Genomic DNA, 18,619 nt, shown 5'->3' on the forward strand with positions numbered 1-18,619 from the left:
TTGTTAGGTACTCATAAAAAAATCAACCCCTTCTCTCAGATTTGGCATGTTCATATGCTATAACCATCTCTCCTACCCCAAACTTATAGAAACAAAGACATCTGGCCAGAGAAACTATACAAGAGGTAAAACAACTGTAATCTATAGCTGACCCACCCCAATTTGACCTCTCGCCCTCCAAAGCATCAACAAGAATGACTCCTGAGCAGAAAGTTAAGAATAACCTTTGAGTGGGACCGGAGAGTAGCATGGCGGTAGGCATGCAGAAGGATGGTGGTGCAAATCCTGGCATCCCATTGAAAAGGGAAATCAGCCCCCCCCCCAACCTTGGCGGGTGTTCCACCCTTAAGGAAGTCGTCACTGCCTCGGCCCCACCTCTACCCCCACCTCACGAATCATTGGTGTTGTCCTGGCGGAAGTCCAGCCCTCAAGGACTCTCCTTCCCCTCCCACTTCCCATCCTATATAAGGGGGTGATCAGGGAAACACGTGGTCTTTTGGTTCTGTTGGGAATCCATAGACCCTGGCCATTCATAATGGTCAGTATTAAAGCACTTTTCAAAGCATCTGCTGGAACTCATAAGCCTCTTCATTTCTCTGCGCCGGGTAACTAAATTAGGACTTCCGGACCTTTCAGTTTGGCGAGCCAGCCAGGAGTCCTCAATTCTGCCCGGCACAGAGAGCTATGAACAGGTGTCTGGTGAGTTCTGATGTGTGTGTGTGTGTGTGTGTGTGCGCGCGCGCGCTTTGCTTCGTGTCTGTCTTAGTCTAGAATTATGTTGTATTCTGTGACCAGCGGGAAGCTGACTTTGTGGTGGCTTGGCTAATGTTATGAGCTCTTTGCTCGATGTGGAAACCGAGTGAGTGATAGCAGACTTTGTATAATAGGAGGGTTAGAGTCCCTCGCGTGACTTAGGGATCTTCCACCTGATGTGTTTCCGGGATTGGAGTCCCCACCTGACGCGTATTTCCAGGTGACAGTGAGTTGACGAACTCTGGCTGCTTAGGTCACAACCCTGGTGGTACCCCAGGGGTTCAGTAAAAGCAGCGGAAAGACGTTTCCGGGCTGCTGGAGAGGTTGTCTGCCTGTGATTTGTGGAGCTCAAGAACTTGGTCATTGGCATAGTTGTCTGTCTAGGATTTATTGTGGGCTGCAGAGATTAGTTTGGTTGTTTGTGGCGCCTGTCTGTCTGTTTGTCTGTCTGTTTGTTTCTTGTCTGTGTGTTCTATGTTTTTTTTTTTTTTGGTCTGACCACGGGACGCACCCCTCAAGGGGCCGACCCCTGGGGAAAGGGGCCGACCGCCGGTGAGCCCGCGTCTCCCTCGCCCGTCAGTCATCCCAGCAGCGAAACGCGCGACCCCCGCCGCCCGCGGCGCGGTGAGAGGGCGCCCGAAACCCGCCTAACCCGCTCCCCTCCCAACCAGGGAGCGGACGCGTGCAAGGGCATGGCGAAGGGTGTTCTATCCTGCCATGTGTTCGGGCCAAAAAGAGCAACTGGCCGTTTTTTTTCTAGCCAAAAGAAAAAAAAAAAAAAAGGTGCTTTTTAAACTCTCCAGCCTGAAGAAATTCACCACGCCCCAGGGCAAACTATTGTCCTCCCAGCCTCACCTGGCTGGGGAATGTAGGTCATTTACATATCAAAGAAAAATCTAGCTAATGGTTTAAAAGTCAGAGAAAAAAATTTTTAAGCGTTTAAATTTCTAACTTAAAGGTTTCTTAAAAAAAATAATAAGGGGATGTTGCAAATTACTGTTGTTATTTTTGTTTGTTTGTTTTTCGGTGCACGTGGAGATTTTTAGCAGCGGAGCCACTGCAAAAGAATGAGTGGCGGGAAAAAAAAAAAAAAGGGAAGGAAAAGAGAAGGAGCCAAATGGTAGGGCGTTTGCCTTGCATGCAGAAAGTGGTGTAAAAAAATTAAAAATGTGTAATAAAAAATCTGTATAATCAATCTAAATAATTATTAATATGTCTCTAGGTTAAAAAAAAAAGAGTGTAAGTGTTTTTAAGCATGTTCTACCAAAAGTAGTAAGCATTCATTCTTTCTGGTTTTCAACATTAATTTGTGTAACGTAAATTGCTGGTGTTTTAATTGCTGGTGTTTTCTGTTTAGAAAACTAAGTGAATTTCTATATTTAGAATTAAGCATAATTAAAATATTATTTTGCAATTTTTCATTATATGTTACCAAGAACATTAATATTTGTATCACAGAAGGTTTTATAAAATTGGTCATGGTTTTAAAAATGTATAAAATATTTCGTTGTAAAAAAAATTCTAAAATTATCTAAGTAATTTAAGTAATATTTGCTTTTTCTCTTCTCCCAGAACCTTTTAGTACCATTTATATCATGGCATCATGTTGCTTTGCACAAGATACAAGCAGATGGCTTTTCTCTCTGCATGAGGAGTAGTCCTCATGCAAACAGAAAATCAAAAAAATTAGTAAGGGGACCCCAAAAACCTCTTTTAGAGGAATAATTGGAGTTAAGGTGGTGTGGCAAGCAGGCATCCTCAAGCATTTGGCTGAAAAAACCGGCGAAACACTGAAATAAATGGCCTGAGTAAGGAAATTGAAGATTTTCCTAGAAGATCATCACAGCCTGTGGGCCCTGCTCTCACCTTCATTCCCAGGAGAAGAGAATTCGAGGTCAGTCTCTTCCAAACCTGGAGAGGAGTGGAACAGACAAGTCACCTCTAAAAATTCCTGCAGAGGGTGAGATGCCCAGCCAGAAGAACCTCATGCTGAACCAACCAACTCATCAGCCAAACCTGAGTGACTGTGAAAAACCTGCAGTGTCCACAACCTATCCTCAAAAAAGCTCTGTAAGTAATGGGATGCCCCAAATGGAGATTTCTCCAACAGCGCTGTATATGTGCAAAAAAAAAAAAAAAAAAAAAACAAGTTATTCAAATACCTGGTAAGGTACAAGGTAAAGGTGGAGAGAAAAACCATTTTTGGTAGCTAATTAAAATTCTAGTGGGCCTAACTTAAAACCCACTTCTTTAAAGTAACTTATGTAAAAATGCTCTTACTAGTTGTATTAAACCAGATCATAAATTGTAAATGCAAATGTTAGTCTAACTGAAATAACTCAAAACTGTGTTTATTCATAATGCTATAATGCTTTGTTTTCTGTTAATTAATTTGTGCTATCATTACAGACAATAAGAACAGCTGTGCCATTCAAGTTGTGCTATTTACTGCTCCAAGGCCTGAGTGGGTTAAGTAATATTCCCCTGTATAATTAATCTAATCCTTTTCAGGTGTTAAAACTGCAAAAGTGAACCAGTTAACTGCTCCTTTAGAAAAATATGAAATTTCACCCTATCTAAAAATTGAAACTGCAGTCCCCTGTCAGCCTGAAGTAGCTACAGAAGATTGATCTTCGACCACGTTCCCTCTAATAACTTCTAGGGTGATGAAATCTCTAAAGCAAAATGGTCATCAGAAAAAGCTATAAGGGAAATAAGGGGAAAAGAAAGGCCACAGGAATTAATAAGCCAAGTTAACTACTAAGAATAACATTATGCCTATCTATCCCAGAGGTTAAAGCAGGTAGCAAAAATTATGTTTCTCTTGGTAATGTTAAAAAGTAAAACAGTCATTAATAAAAATAAAATTTCTTCATCTCTGTCTAACCCAGTGCAGAAAAGGCAACTGGAGTTTAGGGCTTTCTACCCCAACAGCTGTTTAAGTTGCAGAAATGGTGTCAGCAGAAACCTCCTTATTTTCGTTATGAAATTCACAGCCTATGAAAAAAAGCAACCATATGGGGCCCCGCCCAGTGCAAATGTTTTCTGAGTCTTATAATGTTTTTCTCTCCCCCCTTCCACTCTCCTAGCAGCTCGGCCGGCCGCCATCGATGCCCCCTACAAAGCCAAGTCTGAAAGGAACTCAAACAGGCATATAAGCCCCAGAAGCCGAGAGACCAGGTCCTAGTAAATCTAGTAAATCGGTACCGCTCGCAAACACTAGAGCCTATGTGAAAAAAACTGCTGTCAAGGTGAACTGCATGCTTCCTGGGTTCACGCCTTCCATCTAAAACCTGGAAAGTGGAGCACACTGAGAATCCCCTCAAGATACGGGTCCGGCGGGCACACTTCAGCCCTAATGCACTCACTGACTCTGGCAATGCTCTCCCTGGCACTTGCTAAAAAAGGGCTTAATCAGGTCATGCACCCAGATGAACTGGTGAAAAGACTATATGGAAACCCCTGTGACTGAAGGGTGGGGGCATCAAATCAATAGTAGGCTTGTGTAAAACTAGAACCGCTTACCTCCGGTCCCCTACTCCTTCCCATGTGGTGGTGGGGGAGCCGAAATGGGGGTGTAAAGCAAAACCTCAGCCTTTGCCTCCCTCTTGGGGGTGGGGGAAAAATTGGCCTCTGGCTGTCCCTGTCTGACTAGGTAATCTAACCTTTGCTTCTTCTAGCTGTACTTATGTCAAAAGGTAGTCCCGTTTAGCTTTAAATCTTCTGTTTGCTATTCATAACAGCACCAAATCTGTAAACCTGGGTCAGGTAGGAGATACTCAGTGCTCAAAAGTCCTGCCTGCTCCCTCTAGCCCAGGGTATTTACCTCCGGAACGGGTATAAATGTGTGGTAAAAATTTGGCTTATACATCCCAGCATTAGTGCTCAAAAGTAGCAGGTAAATTGGTAACTGGGGGAGCAGGGCTAGCAGAACTAGCGGGGCTAAACAGAAATAACAAACTCTCACAAGAGTTAATTTCAAATGTGTAAAACAAAATCAAGCACCATCAAGAGTAGCTGGCCAAGATAAAAAGCTATTAAATGGTCCCTTATGGTCTTTATGGAATGGAATTCTCCCCTATCTAATACTCCTACTGGGGCCCCTCCTAAGCCTTTTTACTTCTGGTAGCCATTGGCCCATGCAGGGTTAGCTCATGCAAATAATTATGACCAGTAATATCAGAAAGTAAAGGCCCCAAATCACATTGGCTTCTAGGATTAGAAGCCTCCAGTACAAGAAGTGGGGATTGAAAAGGGAAATCAGCCCCCCCCCCAACCTTGGCGGGTGTTCCACCCTTAAGGAAGTCGTCACTGCCTCGGCCCCACCTCTACCCCCACCTCACGAATCATTGGTATTGTCCTGGCGGAAGTCCAGCCCTCAAGGACTCTCCTTCCCCTCCCACTTCCCATCCTATATAAGGGGGTGATCAGGGAAACACGTGGTCTTTTGGTTCTGTTGGGAATCCATAGACCCTGGCCATTCATAATGGTCAGTATTAAAGCACTTTTCAAAGCATCTACTGGAACTCATAAGCCTCTTCATTTCTCTGCGCCGGGTAACTAAATTAGGACTTCCGGACCTTTCACCATATGGTCCCCCGAGCCTGTCAGGAGCAATTTCTGAGCGTAGAGCCAAGAGTAATTCCTGAGTGCTGCCGGGTGTGACCCAAATACAAAAAAAACAAAAAACAAAAACAAAAAAGAAAACAAAAAAGAATAATCTTTGAGCACCACCAAGTCTGGCCCTCGAAATCCAATTGCTCCAAAAAAACCCAAGTAAGCAGACAGTTATGCTGGAGCAATAATGGTAAAATAATATAATATATACAATAGAGGGTAGGGGACATGCCTGTGCTTGCCCCCCCCCCCGTTTGATCCTTGACATCCCATATAGTCTCCTGAATACCACTATGAGTGATTCCTGAGTGCAGATAGAAGTGTAACCCCTGATCATCACCAGATGTGTTCCAGAATAAATAAAATTTATAAAGTTAAATATATTCCAAAAGGACACGATGCCACACCATATGGACTTATGGCAAAGGAGGGTGGGTAGAGTGTTTTCTAATTATTAACTAATGACAAACTTTACTTCAGAAAGAGAAGAATTCTTTTCAACTAGACTACCCCAAAAAGAAAGTAGCAGTATGCCACCAATTCGTCATACTCATTAAAAATTTTTGCCTGAACTACATTTAGCTATTACCACAAAAGTAAATGTTGCTAATAATCTATTTTAACAGCCGAACAAGGAATTGCAAGAACAGTTGACCCAGTTAAGCATGGGAGTAAGTAGTAATACCTGTTTGCATAGTAAAGCACACACAAAAGATAACATTTGATATAAAACTCAATCAATTTTTTTCTGGGTCACAATCCTTTCTGAGACATAATCTGCCCCCTGGTGGTGAACTAGGATTGAGTCAAAGATTTGATAATCCTTTGGCAGCAAGCAACTTTTACAGACAATCCCAAGAGCCAGGCCCTTTCTGGTAAACCTCTATTCACTCCTAAAAAAATTTAATAGGCAGTTATTGGAAAGGTATGACTATATAATATTCTGAGCCAGGGGATGATATATTTTTAAAATTGGCTTAAAAATTGATTTTGGGGGGGCGGCAAGGTGGTGCTAGAGGTAAGGTGTCTGCCTTGCAAGCACTAGCCAAGGAAGGACCTCGGTTCAATCCCCTGTCATCCCATATGGTCCCCCCAAGCCAGGGGCAATTTCTGAGCACTTAGCCAGGAGTAACCCCTGAGTATCAAAAGGGTGTGGCCCAAAATCCCCCCCCCCACACCACAATTTTGATTTTGGGACCAGAGTGATAGTAGAGGGTAGGGTGTTTGCCTTGCATGTGGCCTATCCGATTCAATCCCTGGCATCCCATTTCATCCCTAGAGAGGGCCAAGAGTGATTCTAGAGTCCAGAGCCAGTACAGAGCCCAAGCCATTCAGGGTGTGACCCAAAACTAAAACACAAAAGGTTGATTCCTCTCTTGATCAGGTATTGCTACAGGCTCACTCTCAAAGGGAAGGGAAGAGAGGAAAGGGAAAAAACTTTAAAAAAATTAAACCCCAGTATAACACAAACGCTTTTGTTATTGAACATGTTTGACATTCAGGTCTCTGGCATGCACCAGTGTCAACGTGTTAAGAGAATATGAGAAGGATCAACAGGGACAATAAGGCAGAATGTAAGGAAATTTTGGGTCTTTAAGAAGAGCTATAAAATTTAGAAATAAAGGGCCAGAACAATAGTACAGAAAGTATGATGCTCACCTTGCATGCAGCCACTCAGATTTGATCCCTGACACTGCATTGTGTTGCATTAAATAATTAACGATGGTGCTGGATGGTGAAGGATGGAGGGATCTTCCTCTGCCACCCCAGGTCACGTGGCTCCGCAACTCCCATCCAGCTGGCGGGTCCCAGGTTTAGGTGAACGGCGGAATCACTCATCCAGAGACAGGTATCAGGAAGCATCAACTTTATTCATACCCTGTCCACCACATGTGTGGCCTCTATCATAACCTTTTAAGCATTTGCTATTCTTAGCTAGCCCTGCATCTTAACTCCTTTCAGCCATCTTCCATTTGACCTCCATGCTGGCCAAAGACCAAAAGGGCCAAGACCCTAATCCCCTGGGTCAAAGGCTTTATCTACCTATTCCAAGACCCCTCCCAGGAATGGGCAGGGTCTTGCAGGTAAGGTCAAGTTACCTAGGAAGAAAGGAGGGATGAGGCTTCCTGAGCACAGAGCCAGGAGTAAGCCCTAAGTACTGGTGTGTCACACACACACACACTGCTGGGTGTGTCTTCACAAACAAGCCAAAAACAGGAAATGAAACCCAGAAATTTTCATTGGAGGAGGTCTTGTAAAAAAAAATTTAGGAATGAACTTTTATGACATACAGCAACATTTATTTCAGGATGTGCTATATGAAAAAAACCCATGGTTTCAAGTTGTATGAGCAGTGCAATCTCAAACTAAAAAGAGGAGTACTGTTGGAGTGATGATACAACAGGCCTGTGCTCACTTGCCTTGCATGCAGTCAACTTGATATTGAAGCCCAGCACCCCATGTACCTGCTAGGAGTTATCTGATTTGAATTGCCACAAATGGTCCCCGAACAAACAAAAAGCAAAGGTAAAGTCTTGTGTAAGAGCCCCCCCCCCCTTATTTTTAGTCCCCAGTACTACAAATGAGAGTATAGCACGTAGAAAAATGTGCCCAAGTAACAGCAATGCTCTGGAATGTAGGTTGCCATGATATTTTATTTCTTTACTATATGTTTCTGGTTTACTATTGTTGCATTTTAAGTTCATGGAATTAGGAGGGGAAATAACTTACCAGAAGATATAAAGGTGACAGAAAGGTTCTTTAAAAAAAGCCCAGGAAACAGTGTTTACCAATGGCACAGAGAAAAAAAAAAAAAGATAATTTCATGAAGTCTTTAGAAAAGAAGAGGAAGAGGAGGAGGAAGAAGAAAAAATATGGATGCTACAATGATTTTTGCAAGACACAGAATAGTCTCACTTATCTATGGTTTTAAGAAAAATTAAAGACATTACTGCAATAACTCCAAAGACAAATACAATTGAGGACCGGAAGGACTGGCTCACAATATGAAGCTCACCACAAAGAGTGGTGAATGCTGTTAGGGAAATAATTACATTAACAACTAGCATGACAATGTTAAAGAATGAGAGAAGTAGAATGCCTGTCGAGAATACAGGCAGGGGTTGGGGAAGCGGGGGACATTGGTGGTAGAAATGTTGCACTGGTGAAGGGGGGTGTTCTGTTTATGACTGAAACCCAACTACAAACATGCTTGTAATCATGGTGCTTAAATATATTAAAAACAAACAAACAAAAAGTAAATGCAGTAAAATTAAGTTGAAAAAGGTTGGGCTGGTATGTAGGAGTTGGTGGGTTTTCCACTTTCAAGGCTCTTCATCACTGATGGGGGTAGTCTCTGCTAGATAAAGGTTTCAGGGTTAAATAGTGGCTGGAGCTTTTTAGAATAGGCACAGTTTTCGTGTCTAGAGTATAAAGCAGTGTGGTAGTGAGGATAGTAAGGTGTGGCTACCCTAAGTAGTATCATCGCTGCATCTTTAGAAGTACCTTTCTAAGGAGCTATTGACAACGAAGGCTTTATTTAACATTGATTGAATTGAATTGAATACAGAAGAATAAAGGGTAGAGAGAAAGAAGAAGTAGAGGGAAAGAAAAAGAGAGAGAGAGAAAAAAAAACACCAATAAACCAAAAAACAAATCCCACATATTCCAAAAGCTAGACTGACCCCACAGTCTCCACACATGCAGGCAGCTGAGCTCTCCCCACTCTCTCCTCTCTCCTAATAAAGGGCTTGATTTTTGGCAACTGGTTGTTTCTATAAATGATTTGAGCATATGCTGCGCAGGATTCCTTCAGAGCTAGGAAATGTGTTCAAACAAATACTGTATTTTTGTTACTTTGTGTCAACAATCACAAAGTCAGGAGACTAATATCTAAATGATATTAATTAATATCTAGATAATTATCAAAATAAACACAAATGATTAATATATAAATAATTAATATATAAATGGCTTGGTTTAGGGATTCAAATCGAACCAGCCTTCCCTTGATACCCTGGAACAGTCTTAAGGGTTAGAGAGCACAAGAGGGAACAACCACACTTCTCTGACTTTTCTTTCGGTCCAAATCTCCATCCCAACAGATTGGAAAATGCAAATTCAAGATCCAACTTTTCCCACAATGTCTTCTCCTTAAATAGGAGGGTTTATAGGAGCCGGAGTGGTAGCACAGTGGTAGGGTATTTGCCTTGCAGGCAGCTGACCCAGGACAGATGCGGTTTGATCCCCAGCATCCCATGGTCCCCAGAGCCAGGGGTGATTTCTGAGCACAGAGCCAGGAGTAACCCTTAGCACCACCAGGTGTGTCCCCAAAAATGAAACAAAAAAAAAATGAGGGCTTATAAAATACATGGTGAACAATGATTTTAAGGGGCTGGAGCAGTAGCACAGTGGTAGGGCATTTGCCTTGCATGCGGCAAACCTGAGATGGACCGGAGTTCAATCCTGGGCATCCCACTTGGTCTCCTGAGCCTGCCAGGAGCAGTTTCTTAGCACAGAGCTAAGAGTAACCCCTGAGCGCCTCTGGGTATATCAAAAGTATCCCACAAAAACTCACAGAAAAAATTGAGAAAGCTCAACTTCTGCCCAAATCAGAGCAGCGAATATACACTACTCCTTCTCAAAAGAAAACATGTATGGGCCCGGAGAGATAGCACAGCGGCTTTGCCTTGCAAGCAGCCGAGCCAGGACCAAAGGTGTTTGGTTCGAATCCCGGTGTCCCATAAGGTCCCCCGTGCCTGCCAGGAGCTATTTCTGAGCAGACAGCCAGGAGTGACCCCTGAGCACTGCCGGGTGTGGCCCAAAAACAAAACAAACAAACAAAAAAAAACAAAAAAGAAAGAAAGAAAACATGTAGAATTGTTTTAATAAACTTTAAATGGCTTGTATGCAGCCTAATTCTCTGTAGAAGGATTTTAAACAGAGCATAAGTTTAGTGAGCTGTCACCAGAAAAATCTTTCAGAAAGATCAGTGTGACTTATGCTCCCAATCAGGGCTTGGCCACAATTACCTGAACAGCATCAAAATTGAGTTTTACTTTATTAAAAAAAAAAAAAAAAGGGTGGAGCCAGAACAATAGCACAGTGGTAGGGCATTTGCCTTGCACGCGGTCAACGCTAGACACACCAGGTTTGATTCCCGACATCCCATATAGTCTCCTGAGCCTGCTAGGATCGATTTATGAACACAGAGCCAGAAGTAACCCTTGAGCAACCAGGTGTGGCTCAAAAACAAAAATAAAAAAAAGGCAAGAACTGTTAATACATAATTCAAACAACCATTTTATTAACTTTACTCATGCTCCTACATGCTCCACATTTCTACTTCTGTGTTTTGCCATTTCATTTCCTACTTTATCTTCTTTATCTTGCTGATTTCAAAGAGCGGAGTAAACATGTCACTCACTTCCTGGACTGGATTGTGCTGATATTATTTGTAAAATTTTTTGGTTTGTTTTGGGGCCACATTTATCAGTGCTCAGGGCTTACTCCAGGCTCGGGGACCACTTTTGGGAGCAGGGGGAAGGATCAGGGGCCCATATGGGATGCTAAGGATGGAAGCCACGTTGACCACACACAAGATAAACTCCCTACCCTCTGAATTTTGCTCCAGTCCCTATTTGTAATGTTTTATGGTAAGGAGGGGTATCTAAAACTTTAGTTGTCAACTTTCTTTCAAACCTTTCCACCTAAATCTAAATCCATGATGTTATGAGTGGTCTCATATTGGTTAAAGCACCAGTTCAACAGGAATCTACATTTGCATGGTAGATGTCACAGATAACCCATTCTCACCAAAAAACACAGCCATTGTCCCATCAGGATTTACTGAAAAACCCATACCTCCCCTGATTTGGAACATTTAATTCATTCCTTATCATAAAAGTATAAGCACTGTTTGAGAAAAAATCATATGGTCATAAAACAAAACTTATTTCTCCTCTCAATTAGAGGAAGCCCTGGCCTCACAGGCCTTAAATTTCATCAGGGCAGACTCGCAATGCTCAATTTCCCGTACTCTGGAAAAGAGGTATAGGAAATCTATTTCCTTGGACTTTGCTGGGTTATGTAAAAAAAAAGCCAGTGATGGTTACTGAGAGCAATGCTAGATAAACACAATTCTCATGCCCCAAGCAATTTCAGTGTGTGGCGGAACGAATAGTAATGACAATATATGGTACATGTAACATCTTCTTGGTAAATATAGTTTTATCTAGTGTCAACATTGGCTAGAATCTGACAGCAGCAGCATCTTCAAATGACTCATACCAGACAGACACACTTCCCCCTTCCTGATGAATGGTTCTTGATTGCCTGTGACTTTCTGTTTTTTTTTTTTATTTTCCCTACTTGCTTTTTAAAGATGTAAAATAAATCTGGTTATGTGGCTGGTTATGTGGCTCAGAGCATAGTTCTCTCAAATGCAAAACTGGGTTTGATCCCTGCAAAATGAAACCACCACCAAAAAAATTAACTTCGTTGGGGCCAGAGATAGATTAGTGGGTAGGGCAATTGTCTTGCATGTGGCCAACCCATGTTTTATCTCCAACATCCCATATGGTCCCTGAGCCTGTTAGAAGTGACTTATCCCTGAGCACAGAGCAAAGAGTAACCTGTAGGCATTGTTGGGTGTGACCCAAAAGCCAAAAAAAAAAAAAAAAAAAAAAAAGGGAAGAAGAAAAGAAACAACAAAACAGCATAACTTTCTTGAGCATAAAAACTCTAGCCTTCTTTTATTTTCTTGCTGTGCTAGATTGGATTCAAGTCTCATATGTGCAAAATGTGCACTTTACCACTGAGTCATGTTTCTGACCCCCATACCAGGAATCTAAAAGTAAGCCCTTACAATATCATCAACTCCACTCCCCAGCAACAAGGCAACTATGCTTTGAGGGTTCTTTGAGGGCTCAATAATCCCCTAAATCAAAAATCTCATGGTGTGCATGCTTTGCATTCAGGAAGTACAGATTTGAACCAGAGTTCTGCATAACCCACTAAGCACTGATTCAGTAGTACCATATGAGCACTACCTGACAAACAAACAAACAAAACCAATAAAAACATTTCCTGGACCTTGAAAGATAATACAGTGGCTAAGGCACTTGCCTTGCACACAATCAATACCAGTTTGCTCCTCAGCACTATAAGTCCTCCAAGAACAGCCAGGAGTAACTAAACCCTGATTGCCTCCGGATGTGACCCCGCCCCAATATTTTTTGACCTTTAAACCTTGCTTATCATGTGTCACTGATACATCCAAGGTCAATGACATGCTTTAGAAATAAGTCATCATGCCATCCAACAATACAGCTAGGGAAGAAGAAATACCCTTTATAGCAGTTCTTAAGATTAGAACCTTGAGACATAAATTAAGACTGCCTTCTTAAGCTTCATATCTCATTCATATTGAAACAGGCATGTTAGATTTCATTAAACACTTCCCTAACTATAGCTAATATTAATGGCAACTTCCAAAGCACAAAAAATGCCCACAGAAGTCACAAAAAACAAAAAACAAAAACAAAAACCAAAAAACCCTGCATAGCTCCTATTTTTGAAAACTAAAAACTACTCTTGTGTGAAATGAAAGAATACCTAGGTATAAAGAAAAATGTTTCACATTTATGGATCAGAATATTTATCCATAGTATTGTAAAGGCAGGAATGCTTTACAAATGGATACCTGGATCCAATGCAATCTTTTTTTGGAGGAGGGGGTCACACCTGGCAGCGCTCAGCGATTACTCCTGGCTATGTGCTCAGAAATCAGAAATTGCTCCTGGCATGGGGGACCATATGGGACAACAGGGTGGGGGGGGGAATCAAATCACGGTCTGTCCTAGGTCAGCACATGCAAAGCAAATGCCCTATTGCTTGAGCCACCGCTCTGACCCTCCAGTGCAATTTTATCAAAATTCCAGCTGACTCTTTATACATACTGACAAACTGACTGTAAAGCTGATATGGTGTAATGGGGGACACACAGTTCAGGGGTTAGGGGCTCATGCCTCACATGTACCAGGTCTTCGGTTTGATCCCTCACACTAGTTGATGCCACAATCCACTCCCAGACTGCTAAGTGTAACCTTCAAAACCCACAAATACTCCTGGGCCTGAGTAGCATTGCATCACTGGGTTGTAGGACTGAACCATTCAGTCTAGTTGACTGATTATTACCAGGAGTGACCCCTATAAGTGAAGCCAATTTTTTAAAAAGTCCTACAACATCTAAAAGTCAAAAGTCATGAAAAAGAAAAACAAGTAAGAGGATTCATAATTCCTTATTTCAAAATTTTCTATACCACAGATATCAAATTAAAAAAGTATCAGAGTTAGAAGTGAAAATTCAGGGACTGAAGTACAATGGGTACGGTGCTTGTCTTGCATGTGGCCAACTCAGGTTTAATCTGTGGCACCCCATAATTTCCTTGAGCTTCACCAGGAATGATCTCTGAGCACTTCTGATGTGCCCCCAGACAAAAGAAAAGTGCAAACACAGGCATATATCTTCTTGACTATGTATATTTTAACTTCTTAGCTCTAGTCTGAAAGTAATAGTAATAGATGAAAAACAAACAAAAAAAAATCTCAGAAAAACTGAATCGCATAAAAATTTAAATGTTCGTGTTTCTAAAGGCACCAACAAGGAAGTGAAAAGACAAGCCACCTATTGGGAAAACTGTTTGCAAATGTATGCTCGATAAGACATATTTTAACTCCAATAATTTAAAGAATTTCAAATAGCAAAACAAATAACTAAAAATGTGTGTGTGTGTGTGGGGGGGCTTGAATAAAGCCCAGCATCACACACAAATGACCATTAAGTCTCTGAAAGGAGCTCAAACATTCTCATTAACCACTAAGAAAATACAAATTAGGGGCCAGAGAGAGAGCATGGAGGTAAGGCGTTTGCCTTTCATGCAGAAGGTTCGTGGTTCAAATCCCGGCGTCCCATATGGTCCCCCGGGCCTGCCAGGAGCGATTTCTGAGCATAGAGCCAGGAGTAACCCCTGAGCACTGCCGGGTGTGGGCCCAAAAACAAACAAACAAAAAAACAAAAAACAAAAAAAAAAAGAAAATACAAATTAAAACTGATAAATCACCTGATTCTCACTAAGCAACAAAAAGACAAGCAAAAGCTAGAGAAGCTAGACACTTATATTGCCCATGGGAATGAACAATGGTGTAGTCACTCTGAAAAAAAAAAAATGGGATCTTTTTAGTATACAGAATTTGGAGCTTTAGAAGTTATTGATTTTTTTTAAAAGTTATTCTACAAAATATCACCTACATTTTTCTCCCAAATACAGAAACACTACAAATTCAAAAAGATAAAAAATAAAATTCTTAATATGCACAGAGAAAAGATTTGTAAACAACATCTATTCATTCAATTCAGTTCAGAAATCAAACTGGAACCCAATTAAGGATTTAACTCATTTAGAGGGGCTGGATTCTACACACTAGGTTTAAGATCCTATACAGACAATTGTGAGACAATTTTCTCTTTTCTACCTTATTAAGTAGAAGACACTTGAACAAATCAAGGGCATCAAGGCAATTAGTTACTCCCACTTCAATATTATCCATTCTATTTTATTTCCCTTTGTTGGGGTGGTTTGCAGTTTCTCTCAAGCACTGCTTAGGTGACACAGGGTCCCCTCTCTCAGGCACTCTCAGATAACAGGCTTGTGGTTCATTGTAAGTCCAGAGGATACAATTCTGCTCATGTTTAGGAGGGACACCAGGGCTATACCAGTGGTGCTTGGATTTTTTCAAGGGGTGCATCTGGTCAGATGAGGCGACCATGTGGTCCTGGGAATCAAAGCAAAGTTAGCAGCATGCAAGGCCATAAACCCTGCATTGTCTTTGTGGCCTCCATAACTCTCATTTTCTAATTGCTATCTAGATACAGGAGTCTTACAGATTTCCACTCTTGCCAGATAACCCCTCAATATCACACACCTCCACTGGGCTTTTCTGAAATGGGCTGCAGATGTGATTTCATGTGCTTCATAAGCACACTACCATTCTGTGGCTTTTCCAGATGGCTTCCTGAGGAGAGCACCCACTTTCATTCCAGCTCCCCACTGAATCATAAGATTTTCATTGTAGGTCATAAGACCTAGTAAACTCTAACCAGTGAGCTCAAATAGCAGCATTCTCCTTATAGATTTATCTGTAGAGTAATGTATATTAAAGAGGACGTAGGTAGTACATGGGACCTGATAACTACAGAAAAATGCAGAATGTATATATGTATGTATATATGTTCATACGTATATATATGTATATATGTATATAATGTATATATTTTATAAAGTCTATGATTTCTTTCTTTCCTTTTCTTCTTTTAGGGGTCACACCTGGAAGTGCTCAAGGAATCATATGGGATGGGGCACATGGCAAATATCCTACTGCCCCCTTCTCTGATTTCTTGAGACAGTTTTCCAATTCTTAGTTCAAATGGGGTTATAGGTTGAGAGATGAATATTCATATAACCAAGAGAACAGCAAAAACAACAACAACAACAAAAATCCAAAAGAAATACAAACAGCTAATTGTGATAAAGTATTAAAACTTGATCTTTGGGACCGGAGCAATTGCGCAGTGGTAGGCATTTGCTTCGCATGTGGCTGACCCAAAATGGACTTAAGTTCGATCCCTGGAATCCCATATGGTCCCCCAAAGACAGGAGTGAGTTCTGAGCTTATAGCCAGGAGTAACCCCTGAGAGAGTCACCGGGTGTGACCCTCCCCTACAAAAACAAACAAACAAACAAACAACAACCCTTGATCTTTGGATTATTTAGCAACTAAAAACTGTTCTATTTTTTGTTTTTGTTTGTTTTGGGTTCTGGTGGTGTGTAGGACTTACTTCTGGCTCTATCTTAAGATCACTCTTGGCAGTGCTGAATGTAACCCCTCCCGCAACTCCCTATCTATCTGACCTGATTGGGAGGGGTCTGTAATACAACACTGAGGACCTTATTTAATACTGGGACTAGAGTGTGCTGTGTACAAGGCAAATACCTTAACCCCTGTATTTAACTTTAAAAGCATTTTAGCACAGAGTTAACAGTGATAACACAAGATGTTTGCTTTGCATGCGGTAGACCCAGGTTCAATGCTCAGCATCCCACGTAGTCCCTTGTGACCTGCCAGGTGTGATCCCAAAACCAATCAAAGAAGGCATTTTAACACAGGAAAAATATTCTCTACTTCATTTAGAGTTTGTTTTAAAAATCATATTTTAGGGGTCAAGGATATAGCTCAAAAGCTGAAGTGCAGCCTCTGCATGTGGGAAGCCCAGTTTTAATTCTTAGCAGTGCATGGTTTTTCTAGTACCATTCTGAGAGCATCCCACCAGTACCACTGGGTATGGCCCCCCAAACTAAATTATATTAAAAAGAATAAAATTGCCTGCTATTAATCAAATGTTCTGTGTGTCAGATATTTTATAAATTACACTCACCAAGTTTAACTCTATCCTAGTCCAATGAAGATTAAGCCTCTAAACCTGAAATTCTATTTATAAGCTAATATTAAAAAGATCACTGTGGAACAAGAGAACAATGAAACAGGTAGGGCACTGGCCTTGCACACAGCTGACCCAGATTCAAACCCAGCACTCCATATGGTCCCTTTATCCCACTAAGAGTGAACCATGAACACTGACAGATGTGGCCCCCAAACAACAAAACATGGTGACTATGTTGAAATATTTGTAATAACATGACTTTAACCAAAAAATAGATTTTTTAAAATTATATTTAACATTGCCACTTACCTGTATTAAAAGCTGTATAAAAACTTTTTCTTGAAGGACCTAAAATATAAAAAGAAATATTTGTAACATATATCTTTTTTGTTAAATATTAGTATATACAATGAAATCTGAAAATTGATTATTTCTTCAACTTCTCTCCAGTTTATTAGCATCAAAAATTTTTTTTTTCTTTTTGGGCCACACCAGTGTCAGGGGTTACTCCTGGCTATGAGCTCAGAAATCGCTCTTGGCTTAGGGGACCATATGGGACGCCAGGGGATCAAACCCTGGTCTGTCCTAGGTTAGCACGTGCAAGGCAAATGCCCTACTGCGTGCGCCACTGCTCTGGCCCCAGCATCAAATTTTTAAGTTCCAGGTGGAAAATGTTACATACAATCAACTTCATTAAGAATAATTCTAGGGGCCGGAGAGATAGCATGGAGGTAAGGCGTTTGCCTCTCATGCAAAAGGTCATCGGTTCGAATCCCGGCGTCCCATATGGTCCCCCGTGCTCGCCAGGAGCGACTTCTGAGCATGGAGCCAGGAGTAACTCCTGAGCACTGCCGGGTGAGACCCAAAAACCAAAAAAAAAAAAAAAAAAAAAAAAAAAAAAAAAGAATAATTCTAGTAATGGGCCCGGAGAGATAGCACAGCGGTGTTTGCCTTGCAAGCAGCCGATCCAGGACCTAAGGTGGTTGGTTCGAATCCCGGTGTCCCATAAGGTCCCCCATGCCTGCCAGGAGCTATTTCTGAGCAGACAGCCAGGAGTAACCCCTGAGCACCGCCGGGTGTGGCCCAAAAAATTAAGAAAAAAAAGAAAAAAGAAGAATAATTCTAGTAAAATGACATGCAAATTGGTAGTTTAATCATGATATGAACTAATCATCACAAATTAAACAGGGTCAATTTTAGCATGGCAAACCACACAGTTTTGTGAACCAGTAAAAGCTGAAGTAAATGTCAGGGAGGCTGGGTTACCCTATTTATTATGTATGTAATAGCCCAGTGCTGGTTTTATCAAAGACAGCCCGGATGTGATGTGAAATTGTCACTAATTAAATGCAGCTCACTATATATTCAGCCAAGAAATATACTTAAGCTTTTATTCTCCAAATTTCTATTAAATAAACTATAACCAGGAAAATTCTTTATAATACCTATATCATAATAAAATACATAAAAATTAATCAGCTATGCCAATAAAGTTGAAAATTTCCCACTCAGAATTTCCAGTGCACAAAGCTAAATCACAAGAAAATAAAAGCAACTATGCTTGTTTCTACAAGATATAAACTAGTTATTTATACAGTGCAATCAAATGCAAATTATTAGTCAGAATAGTAGCCACATTCTATGAGTGGTTTTTGCAGTAATAACAATAATCTTCTACAGTAAGTGTCTTTGTAAAAAAGCAAGGACTGATTTTCATACAACTGTCTGCATTATGAAAGCTCACAAATT

General features: G+C 41.1%; 1 protein-coding gene across 1 annotated transcript in view; it reads right to left on the reverse strand.

The window, feature by feature from the left end:
• LOC126006829 (microtubule-associated tumor suppressor 1 homolog) overlaps positions 1-18,619 on the reverse strand; it is a 97,045-nt gene that overhangs the window by 63,837 nt on the left and 14,589 nt on the right. Inside the window, exon 3 of the mRNA XM_049772357.1 lies at positions 17,180-17,218. Within this exon, the coding sequence (XP_049628314.1) occupies positions 17,180-17,218 (39 nt within the window). The remainder of the gene's footprint in view (positions 1-17,179; positions 17,219-18,619) is intronic.

This window comes from Suncus etruscus, chromosome 4, assembly GCF_024139225.1.
Source record: "Suncus etruscus isolate mSunEtr1 chromosome 4, mSunEtr1.pri.cur, whole genome shotgun sequence".
NCBI classification, from domain to species: domain Eukaryota; kingdom Metazoa; phylum Chordata; class Mammalia; order Eulipotyphla; family Soricidae; genus Suncus; species Suncus etruscus.